The 12,902-nt window shown below is 44.9% G+C and overlaps 1 protein-coding gene across 1 annotated transcript in view; it reads left to right on the top strand.

The window, feature by feature from the left end:
• KDM1A (lysine demethylase 1A) overlaps window positions 1-12,902 on the top strand; it is a gene marked incomplete in the record, with an annotated part of 2,315,042 nt that overhangs the window by 2,212,178 nt on the left and 89,962 nt on the right. The window contains 1 exon segment of the mRNA XM_044060124.1: window positions 11,695-11,822. Coding sequence (XP_043916059.1) covers window positions 11,695-11,822 — 128 coding nt within the window.

Below are 12,902 nucleotides of genomic sequence, written 5' to 3' on the forward strand. Positions count from 1 at the left end.
TCTCTGACAAGCTCTTTCAGCATCCCTGAGATGTTGCCCGGCTGTCCCTCCTTGGAGGCAGTCGGGGGAAGACTATCGCTGTACCCAGAAGCCTGGCGTTCCCTCACTCAAGACAGATGGGTACAGTTGATCATATCCGAGGGTTACATAATTCCTTTCGAGGAAAGTCCTTTCTATCCCTCAAATTCCCTTCCAGATGTACCACCCGGTCTAAGGGAAATTGCAGAGTTAGAAGTCTTAAAACTACTGCAAAAAAGAGCCATTCAGCCAGTTACAACAGACCATTCAGAGCCCGGAATCTACTCAAGGTTCTTTTTGGTCCCCAAAAAGACAGGAGACTGGAGACCAATATTGGATCTCAGCAGACTCAACAAGTCTGTGAGGAAGACAAGATTCGAATGGTCACTCTTCAGTCAATTCTGCCCTTCTTACAGAAGGACAACTGGATGTGCTCAATAGATCTTCAGGATGCGTACTATCACATAAAATTCACAGACGCTCCAGGAGATTTCTCCGCTTCCGGCTGGGGTCCAGTCATTTCCAGTTCAGGGCCCTGCCCTTTGGTCTCCCTACAGCCCCAGAGTGTTCACCAAATGCATGGCAGTGGTCACGGCTCACCTGAGACGTCAAGAATTCCAGGTGTTTCCGTATCTCGACGACTGGCTCCTTTCAGCCACCACCAGGCATCAGCTTGTTCAAGCCAGGGATTACACAATAAATCTTTGTTCTCATTTGGGCATCTCGATCAACTTCGAAAGTCATCCTTATCGCCCTGCCAGTCTATTACTTTCATAGGCGCAAACTTAAACACTGTTCGGATGTCAGCTACCCTTACAGATCAAAGAGTTTCAGACATTCAAAGTCATGTCAGGATCATTCTAGCCAACAAGAAAGTACAGGCCAGAATGGTTCTAAAGGTATTAGGCCTCATGGCTGCGGCCATTACTCTTCTTCCCCTGGCTCGCTTCTACATGCGCCTTCTTCAGTGGATGTTGTTCACTCAGTGGTCTTACCAACAACTTCCAATGCGTCACCAAATTCTGGTGACACAGATTTGCAAAAATCATCTTGCTTGGTGGATCACATCTCCCCAGATTCACCAAGGCAGACACTTTGTACCCCCATCCCCGGTAGCCACTGTCACCACGGATGCCTCCCTGATCGGGTGGGGGGGGGGCATTATCAGGGCAAGATGGTTCATGGGACGTGGCAACCGTTCGAGTACCACCTGCACATAAAACTCCTGGAGATGAGAGCAGTGCTTTTAACGTTGCAAGCCCTCAATGACTTTCTTCCCGTAGGGACAATTGCAGTCCGCACAGACAACATGTCTGTAGTTTGGTATATCAACAAACAGGGCGGAACCAAGTCCTACTCCTTGTGTCGAGAAGCGCTCAGACTTTGGCAATGGGCGATCTCCTCTCATCGGTTTCTGGTAGCAACGCACATCCCTGGGAAAACCAACATTTTAGCGGACAGATTGAGCAGAGCTGTTCTCATGCCTCACGAGTGGTCTCTCAAGCAATCTATAGTGGAAGAGATTTTTCTGGAATGGGGTCACCCGTGTTGCGATCTTTTTGCTACTCCCCAAAACAGCAAATGCCCAGACTTCTCTCTCTTCCCTCTACCAGGCCATCCCCCCAGAGACGCTCTGACCCAGGATTGGCCCCAGGGACTTCTTTATGCTTTTCCTCCATTTCCTCTGATCACTCAAGTTATCCAGAAAGCAACCGTTTTGAGAGCCAAAATGATTCTCATTGCTCCTTATTGGCCTCGACAAATTTGGTTCCCGTTCCTCCATCGTCACCTTTTGGTGCAGCCGTGGCATCTGGACCCAGTGCCAGATCTTCTGATTCACCAATCCGGTCAGCTGCACTGGTCTATACCTTCTCTCAACCTTACAGCATGGTTGCTCCACTTCCTTCCTTAGCCAGGCTTCCTTTGATCTCTAACCCCATTAGAGACATTCTAGTAGCTTCCTTAAAATCCTCTACCAGGAGGATTTATACAAGCAAATGGAAACGATTCTCTTATTGGGCTAAAGCCAAAAATATTGATCCCTTCACTGCTCCAGTTCAGGCAGTTTTGGATTTCTTAGCGGAGATTTTTCATGCAGGATCCTCTTCTTCCACAGTTAGAGTTCAATTGGCTGCTATCTCGAACTTTCATGTCGGGTTCGCAGATCACAATATTATGTCCCACAGGCTTTGTAGAGCCTTCTTAAAGGAATTTTCCTCCTGAAACCTCCAGTCAGGAGTCCTCCCCCTCAATGGGATCTAAATTTAGTGTTGACATCCTTGATTCTTCCCCTTCGAGCCAGCTGTTTCTTGCTCCTGAAATTTCTTTCATGGAAAACCTTATTCCTAGTAGCTATTACATCTGCCAGGAGGGTGTCTGAACTTCATGCTCTATCGGTTCGACCCCCCTATTTGGTCTTTCACAAAGACAGAGTATCATTGAGAACTAATCTGACCTTTTTGCCTAAGGTCGCCTCAAAGACTAATTTGAATCAATCCATTGATCTCCCTGTATTTTTTCCAAACTATTCAAACGGATCGGAACAAAAACTACATTATCTTGATGTCCATCGCCAACTCAGATATTATTTGGACAGAACTAAACAATTTAGGAAGTCCGATCAACTCTTTGTTTCCTATGCTGATAACAAGAAAGGCCTTCCTGTCTCTAAAGTTACCTTATCTAGATGGCTTTCTTCTGTCATCTCTGAAATTTATCAGCTCAGGGGAAAACAGCTGTGCTCAAAACCTAAAGCACATTCAACTAGAAGCTTAGCTACTTCTACAGCTTTTCAAGCTAGACTTCCTTTAGACACTATTTGTGCAGCGGCCACTTGGGCCACTCCTCATACCTTTGTTTCCCATTACAAATTGGACTTGGCCTCCAGGGACAGAGCCAGTTTTGGCTCTACAGTCCTCAAGAGTCTGTTCCATTGAGCCACCCAGGATAGAGGTGCTAGGGACGCGGTCCCATCAAGCAAGAATGAAGGCGACATTGACAACTTAACATTAAGAAGTTATGTACCTACCATAACGTTCCATGTTAGTTGTCTTCTCTCGCCTTCTTTCTTGCGACCCTCCCTCCTTCCCCCAGGCCTGGACAGACCTTTTTCTACAAGGTGTAATTATGCTGAAAGACTATACAGAGCTGGTCTTTCTTCCATCCTGCAGGTTTTTCTTCTGCTTTCTTCCTTTGGGAAGTGTTTATGCTTGGTGCTATTGCCCTTTTGTCATCAAATGAGATCTGGGTACTTACCGCCTTGCATCATGGGATATGGGGCTGCCTCGAGCTGGTAAAAGTGACTCTCGAGCTTAGCAAGTGCCGAGTCGGAGCCGAGGATCGGCTCCGAACCCATCAAGCAAGAAAGAAGGCGAGAGAAGACAACTAACATGGAACGTTATGGTAGGTACATAACTTCTTATTTTAATAGCTAGTTTTTCATTGCGAGTGTACTGTGTAAGCGGGTGGTGTGTTTTGTGGGTATCCCTCTGTTTTGGCGGGCTAGGCCCGTTTAAATTAGAGGACCTAGTCCTCTCCTGTGTTGTTTTTTTTGTATAAACTTATGTTTTTTGTTGGTCAGTAGTTAGATTTTCCTTGCTGCACCAAAGAAACGTTTAAATTAGAGTTTCCTTGGCTGTTCATAGTTGTTATTTTCCCGCCTTCCTCTTGTGTCTGTCATTGTCGGTTGAGTGGATGTTGTGAATTACTATGTCTAAAGAGCAGAAAGAGGATAAACCCTCTGGGTTTAAAAAATGCTCAAAATGTGGCTACAAGATGTCCATTACAGATGGGCATTCTATGTGCATTTATTGTCTTGGTGCTATTCACCTGCAAGAGTCCTGCAGTTTTTGCCACACTTTCAGCCCGAGGGTACTGCAGGAAAGAAAAAATGTTGATTTTGAAGGGCCTGGTTAAGCCTTCTTTTGAGGAGTCCTTAGACTCTTCTTCTAGTACAAAGTCTAAGACTTCCAAGGCCAAGAAAAGATCTCCAGCTCCATCTGTCTCCTCGGAGCCCCCGGAGAATGTTTCAAAAGTGGATACTGCCTCCTCAGCTCCATTGTCCTCGGGGCCGCAGGAGGTATCTGTTGTGCTGGAGTCTACCTCGGCTCCGATATTATTGGAGCCTATTCTAAGCCGGCCACCCAGTGTTAGGCATGAGTCTCCGGGTAGGAGATCCTGATCTCCTTCTATTTCCTCCAAATCCTCTAGGTTGTCTGATTTGGATGTGGATAGGGTGGTCCAGAGGCTCCTGTAGTTGCCAGTGTTAGCAAAAATGTTCTCAGCTCCGACCCATTCGGCTTTGGAGCCAGTCCCTATTCTTGTACCAATGATTCCTCCTCCGAGCACCTCTGTGTCGTCGGAGCCGGAGTGCTCCGCGCCGAGTGATGTTCTCGTGTCTGCTCCAATACCCCTTGTGAGTTTATCGGAGCCGACGCCGGCTCCAACCATGTCGGTTCCGTCCTCTGGTTTCGATACACGGGTTTCCTCAGTCGGACCCGAGGGGGATACCTCGGGACTCTTGTCGGTTCCGAGCCTCCCTCTCAGTGCATTGGCTCAGGGAACCCTGACTCCGGTTGTGGTCTCGGAGATGGGTTGGTCCTCTGATTCAGGGGGACCTGCATTTGAGGCCATGAGGAGCGCAGTGGCCAGATCGTTAGTTACATCACCCGTATCGGTCACTCCCTCCCCCTACACCCCTCTGACGCCCCCCTATCCGTGAATGGTGGAGCCTGAAGGTCTGAGGATACCCCCATGAGCGGTCCTCAACTTTCTGAGGGACCCTCAGTGTCGGTGCCTGAGGAGCCCCCTAGAAAAAAGTTGTGCAAGAGGAAGCACATAGACTCCCAGGACGAGTCCTTCACCTCCGATACCGACCTCGAGGAGTCAGAGGGGTCCCCCAAGTCGTCCTCTAATGTCTCTTTCTCCGACGTCCTGGAGATCTTGAGGCAGAGAGGCGACTGGCCGTCCAAGACCCCCTCTGAGGAGGAGTCTGTATTCCTCAAGGCCTTCCCTTCCCGTCCTCGGACCCCAGGGTGTTTACCAAGTGTTTGGCAGTGGTGACAGCTCACCTGAGACGTCAGGGATTCCAGGTGTTTCCATATCTGGGCGGCTGGCTCCTCACCGCCCCCACCAGGCATCTCCTCATTCAAACCAGGGAGGCTACCATTACACTTTGTCAACAACTAGGAATTACCTTGAACTGGGAAAAGTCTGCCTTGCTGCCCTCACAGCGTGTTGTTTTTATAGGCGCAGAGCTAGACACTATTCAAATGCGGGCCTTTCTGCCACAAGAGAGGATAAGAGTGCTGCAGTCTCAGATTCACGCATTGTTGCCCCTCAATAGAGTTCAGGCCAGGTTAGTTCTCCAGCTCCTGGAATCCATGGCTGCCACCATCATGCTGGTGCCTCTAGCCAGGTTACACATGCGGATCTTACAGTGGCTCCTTTCGGCCCAATGGTCCTTTCAGAAACTTCCTCTTTCCAACTTGATACTTCTCACGGAACAGTGCAAACAAGACCTCCGCTGGTGGCTGTGTTCCACCAATCTGGACAAGGGGAGGGATTTCATTCCTATGTCTCCAGTGGCCACGGTGACCACAGACGCCTCCCAGATGGGGGGGGGGGGGCATTATCTTGGTGGGACAGTCCAAGGCACATGGCAAGATCATGAGGTACACCTGCACATCAATGTTCTAGAGATGAGAGCGGTGTTACTAGCGTTGCGGGCACTCCAAAGCTCTCTTCCTCTGGGAACGATTGCAATTAACTCGGACAGCATGTCCGTGGTGTGGTACCTGAACAAGCAAGGGGGAACCAAGTCTTATCCCCTCTACAGAGAGGCCATGTGAGTGTGGCATTGGGCAGTGTCTTCCCAACGGTTTTTAGTGGCAACGCACATTCCGGGAAAGACCAACGTGATAGGCTGAACAGAGCTATTCTGATGCCTTATGAGTGGTCCCTGAACAACCGAGTGGCGGTTCAAGTTTTCAACAGGTGGGGTCAGCCTTGCTGCGATCTCTTCACCAGCCCTCTCAATGCCAAATGCAGCAAGTACTTCACACTGATCCCCCTACAGGGGGAGTCACCAGGGACGCTCTAGTCCACGATTGGCCCCCCCGGTCTGATCTATGCTTTCCCTCCGTTTCCAAGAGTGATTCAGAAAGCCATATCCTTGGGAAGCAGGATGATTCTAATTGCTCCACACTGGCCTCGACAGGTATGGTTTCCCTTTCTTCAACAGTACACAGTGGACGGTCCTTGGACCCTGGACCCAGTGCCAGACCTACTGACTCACATGTCAGAGCAGCTCCATCCCTCCCTGCGAACCCTCAGTTTGACAGCCTGGCTGCTCCACTTCCATCACTAGTTAGACAACATTCTTTTTCACCTGAGGTGGTACACATCTTGTCTTCGTCTCATAAGTCTTCCACCAGAAGGATTTATTCCAGCAAGTGGAAGAGATTCTCCATTTGGGCTCAGGCCCAAGGTTTAGACCCCTTCACAGCCCCTATTCCGTCGGTCTTCGATTTTTTAGCCATGCTTTTCCGACAGGGCTTCGTGCCTGCTACCATTAAGGTGCAGCTGACTGCAATTTCCAATTTTCATACATCTTATGAGCCTTCTCTTATGAGCCCTAAACTCTGTAAGGCCTTCTTGAAAGGTGCCTGGTTACTTCGCCCTCCTGTTTCAGAACCTGTCATGCCATGGGATCTAAACCTTGTGTACAAGCCATCACTTCACCGCCCTTTGAATCGGCTGCCGCCTGTGAATTAAAATTTCTATCTTGGAAGACGGCCTTCCTAATAGCCATTACATCGGCCAGAAGAGTATCAGAGATTCAAGCTTTGTCCATTAAACCTCCATATTTGACCTTTCATAAGGACAGTGTGTCCCTGAGACTTAACCCGTCCTTCCTTCCTAAGGTGTCATCCACTGTTAATCTTCATCAATCTATTGAGTTACCAGTGTTCCTTCCAAACTTTTCCAATAAAGCAGAGTTTAGATTTCACCAGTTGGATGTGCACAGACAGCTAAGATTCTATTTACACAGGACTAAACATGTTAGGAAGTCTGATCAACTGTTTGTGTCCTTCTCAGAAAACAGAACAGGTTGTCCTATTTCCAAGAGCACAATTTCTAAATGGATCAAAGATTGTATTTCCTTTATCTATTCGTCAGCAGGCAGAAATTTACCTTTTCCCGTCAAAGCTGACTCTACCAGGGAATGTCTACATCAATAGCTTACCATGCCAGGCTTTCATTGGATGATATTTGTGCTGCGGCCACCTGGGCCTCTCCTCACACCTTTATTACTCATTACAAGTTGGATGTGGCTTCTAGGGGCCGGGCTTCCTTTGGTTCCACGGTTCTCAGGGGTATTTTCCTATGAGCCACCCAGGATAGAGGTGCTGGGGACGCTGTCCCGTGAGTAAAGAATGTAGGCGAGATGGGACCACACAGCATCGGGTAGTTATGTACTCACCATAACGCTTGATGTATGTGGTCCATCTCGCCTCGCATTCTTACGTACCCTCCCACCTGCCCCCTTCCTGTAGAATTTGGAGGAAAATTGGCTCTGAGAACCCTTCAGTATCAGTTGTTTTTTTCTTTCCTTCTGGCTGGAGCTCCTTCCAGTGGTGGTTGTGTATGGGGTGTGACTGGAATGGCTGCAAACTAGATCTGGGGCTAGGGCGAGGTGCATCTTGGGATACCGGGTTAGACCAGCCAATTAGAGACTTTGTGCTAGAAAAATAAGTTGGCCAAGTCGGAGCTGATTCTCGGCTCCGAACCCGTGAGTAAAGAATGTGAGGTGAGATGGACCCCATACATCGAGCGTTAGGGTGAGTACATAACTACCTGTTTTCTGGTAAATCACTGAGGACTGAACCAACTAAATAATGTCATACCTTTCAGTTGCAGTCTTCATATCCTTCGGAAAATGCATGCTAACACAAAATCCTGTTCTAACAACTTTCTGTGGTTAGAAAAGCAATATTTAAACTCTGTCCCTATTTTAGTAAAGATGTCCCCCAGAATCTTTGAATTTATTGTTGCAAGGCATGTTCCACATGTAGGGTGCAGGGATTAGTGTAGGGCTGTAGGCCTATAAACAGGCTGCAGCTTAAGTGTCCCGGTTTAGGTCCTGTAACAAAATGGTCACCTTGTGTAAGTTTCCCATTAACAATCCCTGTTGCTGTACCCAGTGCCTGTCTTTTGAGATAACCTCATATAGTTAGTGTCCCTTCAGAGTCTGTCAGGAGCCTATCTGTTCTAACATTATGCCTTTCCCTTGAGGCAGCCCTTCCTTCTGAAGCAGTGAGACAGAGTTCCTTGCCCTTGTTAGCTATCTGTGGGGGAAGTCTGGACTGATTTTGGCCCAGGCTGTTTAACTGTTTTGCTCTCCCTCCAGCTGGGCATCCAGGCCTCCAGTTTGAAGGATCGGCTGTCATAAGGATGGAAAGTTAAGTAAGGCTAAGCTTTCCTCTACACCCCCTTATTTATATATCAACTGTATAGTCACACAACTGTTGGATAAAGTAACAAAAAAAAAACCACCACCACTGCAGCACACCTCATTCCACAGTATAAAACATATTGGCTTTTAACAAACTGGGACTAAACTAAACTTAAAAAAAAAAAAAAAAGTAACACCCTGGTCTCTCTCAATATAAATGGTCCAGCTTTTGAAAGACTTTGATTAAAAGAAAGAAAAATAAAGAAGGTTTGTTGAAAATGCACTTGTACAAGGTCTGGATAGTCCATATGTCATCAATTATACCAAGATACATTTTTACTGTCCTACTGTTTCAATTGATCCATGAAAATAAACCTCCCTGATGGGTCAGTGATGCTCCATACAACCAATAAGTGATGACAGTTCTTGTAGCTAGGCTTGGTTAGTAGTGAGGTATGTACTTGACAGTCATGGGGTATCAGATTTTCTTTGTGTTGGATTAGGAGGTGGATGTGCCTGCCTTTGGTGGAAGAGGGGGCAAACAGGGGGGGTCCAGAAATAATTCTGTTGTAGTTGTGTGTTGTTGCTGCTGCACATCTTAACTTGTCGGCATCATTCCCTAAGCACAAGAACTTCTGGGAAACAAAAGATGCTTAATGCAGGCTGGTAGAGAAGAAACAATCCCGTCTATGCATAGATCAGTTTACATGGTAAGAAAATAAAGGTTATATTCAAAAGGGCCTGTTCAACTGCTCCAAGGCTGATCCCAAGGAAAAGCTGTAAACTGACTGTGTTACAGATAGGGCTTGTCTGCAAAAGAACTTGACTAAATTGGCCAGTTGGGCTCAGGAGAATAATATGCTGATAAATACATCAAAAACTAATCATATGAGCTTTGAGAGCCATAAATTGAAAGGTGAATATTTAATACAGCACAGGGTGACTGAAACCTGAGGTTTATTTAAGGACCTGGGTATATGGGTAGATCCAGCTTTGAGTTTTTCTAATCATATCAACCAGTTGATTAATGATAGTTATAGAAATATAGGTTGTATAAAAAGTTTTATAAAGTCTAGAAAATCAGAAATGATGAAGTCATTGTTAGTTATATTAGACCAAACATGAGTATGGAATAACAATATGGAAAGCTTATAAGTAGACAAGCATGAGTAACTGGAAAGAGTACAGCGGAAATATACAAAGGGCATCCATGGATGTGAAAATTTAAGTAGTTATGAAAGACTAAAATATCTGAACTTGTACAGTGTCTTATATAGATATTTAAGAGTAGATCTTATTCGGGTGTATGTGGCATTTAGAGCCTACTACCTCTGGGAATGTTTGTGGTTATCAAAAACTAATAGAGAATCACCAGACAACCTATGTAGAATATTCTGTAAGGATGAGAAGTGTACCATTTGGTTTTCTGAGAGCGCAAGCCCAGTTGATGCATGGAACATACTACCAAATTACATTAAAGCAAATACTAGTTTAGATATTTTTAAGAACAGCCTGGACACTTATGTGAACAGCTGTTTGGTATATTGTCAGGCTGGAAGAGCATTAATGCCCTTGCTTAAAATATTTGTATGTATGTTAGTGATTGGCTTTAAAATACTTAGAGCTCTTGAGGTAAGTGTAAACGAGTTTAAGCCGGACTGCACTCTTTCACCATCTGTTCATTTATCTAACTTTGAAATGGCTGAAGATGGCATTAGATATGCGAGACGTGTGAAATAAGAGGAAAAGTAGTAAAAAAATAATTATTTTCTACAGGAAAAGAGTCTAGGCTTTTCAATTCACTGCCTGTATAAGTTTTTATTTTTGTAAATATCTGCTATTGACAGATTTTTTTTTTGTGTGTGTGGACAAAGAGCTATGTTTGCAGGTTAGAAAGACTTTAGATTTAGATGATGGATCCTACCTGAACAGCAGCATCTGGGGCTAAACCCATTAGTTCTTAGAATTAAGTAAATTAGATCTGTTTTGATGAAACTAGACTTGGAGAAATTTATGTTGAAATTCAGAGAAGAAAACTGCTGACTAGTGGTTTTGTTCTTTTGTAAACTGACTAAATGCTACAGGCTGCAACAGCAAACAACTAAGAGCACTAAAAAGTAATTTTCATATCTGTATCTCTTTCCTGATATTAATTGAAATCACTCACCAGGAGGAGATAGCTGTTTTGTTGAGTAATGCTGATTGTTTGTAAATAAGCACTATATTGTTGAAAGAGGATGAAAAGGTTGATCTACAGAGTGAGACTACATTCCATTGGATGTAAGCTTCACAGCTGAAAGTAAGATGCATATGGAAAGATTTTATGTATTTTTCCCTCATACATGGCTGCCTCTTCTTGGCCTGTTCATTCCCCCCTTTCCCCAGTGTTTGAGAACAGTAGGAGAAGGAAGAGAGACCTGTAAGTCACAGCTGTCATCCAGTTGCTGGGTTAGATTTGTGTGCTCCCAGTTTCTCTCTTTATGGTGGCCACTGGTGCATTGCCAATGTGGGTCCTACGATGGTTGCCAAGTAGTATATGCACTTGCATGTGCACACAATTCTGTTTACATCACTTACCATACTCCCTTGGCAGACCAAAGTACCTGTCAGCAGTATTTTGCTGCTGCTTTGCCTCCTGGACTCTACCTGGTGGCAACCATTCAAAGCACCAGATCACCTTCCTTTTTTGTGATGGATAGACTAACATTGTCCAATTACTCTTCTCCTCCTTAGCTGGCTTGTCTAGTGTCTACATTTTATTTCGGAGTCTGGATCACCAGGGATGTTGTCCAAACATCATTTTTCTCAACTAATATTTAACAGTACCTTCTCAGGTGTTCTATGTTCACCACTGTAATCCTTTTAACAGTTGAGGTCTTTATTTGTGTGTCTGTTGGGGGCAGTGGTATGTGTTTGTTTTGGGTTTTTAAGTAGAGTTATAAACAGCAGAAGAGCTGTCTCATTAAGCTGCAGACAAGATTACATTGGACATGGAGAACTAAGGAGGGGTGAATATGAAAAATTGAAAATAAGGTTACATATTCAATTATTGAATGAAGTAAGGCTTAATCTTGTGTTTGAAGTACATTCTTAATTAACAAAATATTGTTTGTTTGCAGCATTCCTGTTTTTTGTAATGTTTCTAAGAATGTGATTTTTCCAGCCTTTGTAATGTGCAAATGTTTAGACATACAGCCTTTATCTATACCTTTGTTTCACAGCCCCAATCTTGTTAGCCTTGGTGGCTGGAGAAGCAGCAGGTATCATGGAGAACATCAGTGATGATGTCATTGTTGGACGTTGTCTTGCTATCCTGAAAGGAATCTTTGGAAGTAGTGCAGTACCACAGGTATGTTAGTATTAAAATCAGAGCACAATTACCTCATGCTGGAAAAAACTAGAAGATAACCTATAACAGTACTATAATTGCAGGTGTAGGAATCCATGTGACTGTCATAAGATCATGTGCAATTTTACTGTGTGGAAGTAAATTAATTTTTTTTTTGGGGGGGGGTCTTATTTTCATAACTACAGTGTGTTTTGCAGCTAGTGTTTGCATGTCTTTCTATGATGAAAACAACCTTATTTTGTTGTCAGCAGTTTTGATCAAGCAACAAGGGCCATGTTGCTTAAATTATCCTTTCTTCCTCTTCAAGTCTACAAGTTTTTTTCTCAGGTGATCCCGTACTAAGGGGTGCATACCCCTAGCTACTGAACCCAGTAGTTCCTTTATGCCCCTAACACACTTTCTGCCTCAGTCTTGACATTCATTGCAGAAGAGTTTGCAGTTTGGAGGTTGCCTTAGCATTCATGTGGCTGCCTATATTGCAAACTAGTTTGATGTTAAGTTGTCTATCTCGCCTTCATTCTTGCTGGATGGGTTCGGAGCCGATCCTCGGCTCCGACTCGGCCAATACTAAAGCTCGAGAGCTAATTCCACCGGCTTGAGGCTCCCCCATATCCCACAATGCTAGGCGGTAACTCCTCAGATCTCGTTTGCCGCTTAGCTGACGAGTTGCTCTTTCCAACCGGCTCTGCAGGTTAGTTGCTTTAGATAAAGTTTCTTGTTAAATAGACCCCTTTTAAGTTACTTTTTCATTAGTAGTTAGTTAATTAAGTAGTTTTACACTCCCTTCCAAATTTCTCCCCCTTTTCTAAAAATTTTTTAGGAGTTCCTCCCTTAGGCCTTTAGGCCCCTTCCCATCCCTCCTAGTAGTTGGAGTGACTGTGTTCTTTTAGGGAATTTTTTTGTTAAAATAATTACTTTATTTTAATTTTAGTGTAATCTGTGTGTGTGTGAGTGTAAGTGATTACACTACCTTTTTTCTTAGAGATGTCTAAGGAATCGAAGGTCTCAGGCTTTAAGAAGTGTGACTCGTGCTGTCAGAAGATGTCTCTGACAGACGGTCACACTTGTGTATACTGCCTG

The sequence above is a fragment of the Protopterus annectens genome, chromosome 1.part2 (assembly GCF_019279795.1).
Source record: "Protopterus annectens isolate FY-2018-M chromosome 1.part2, PAN1.0, whole genome shotgun sequence".
Taxonomy (NCBI): Eukaryota; Metazoa; Chordata; order Ceratodontiformes; family Protopteridae; genus Protopterus; species Protopterus annectens.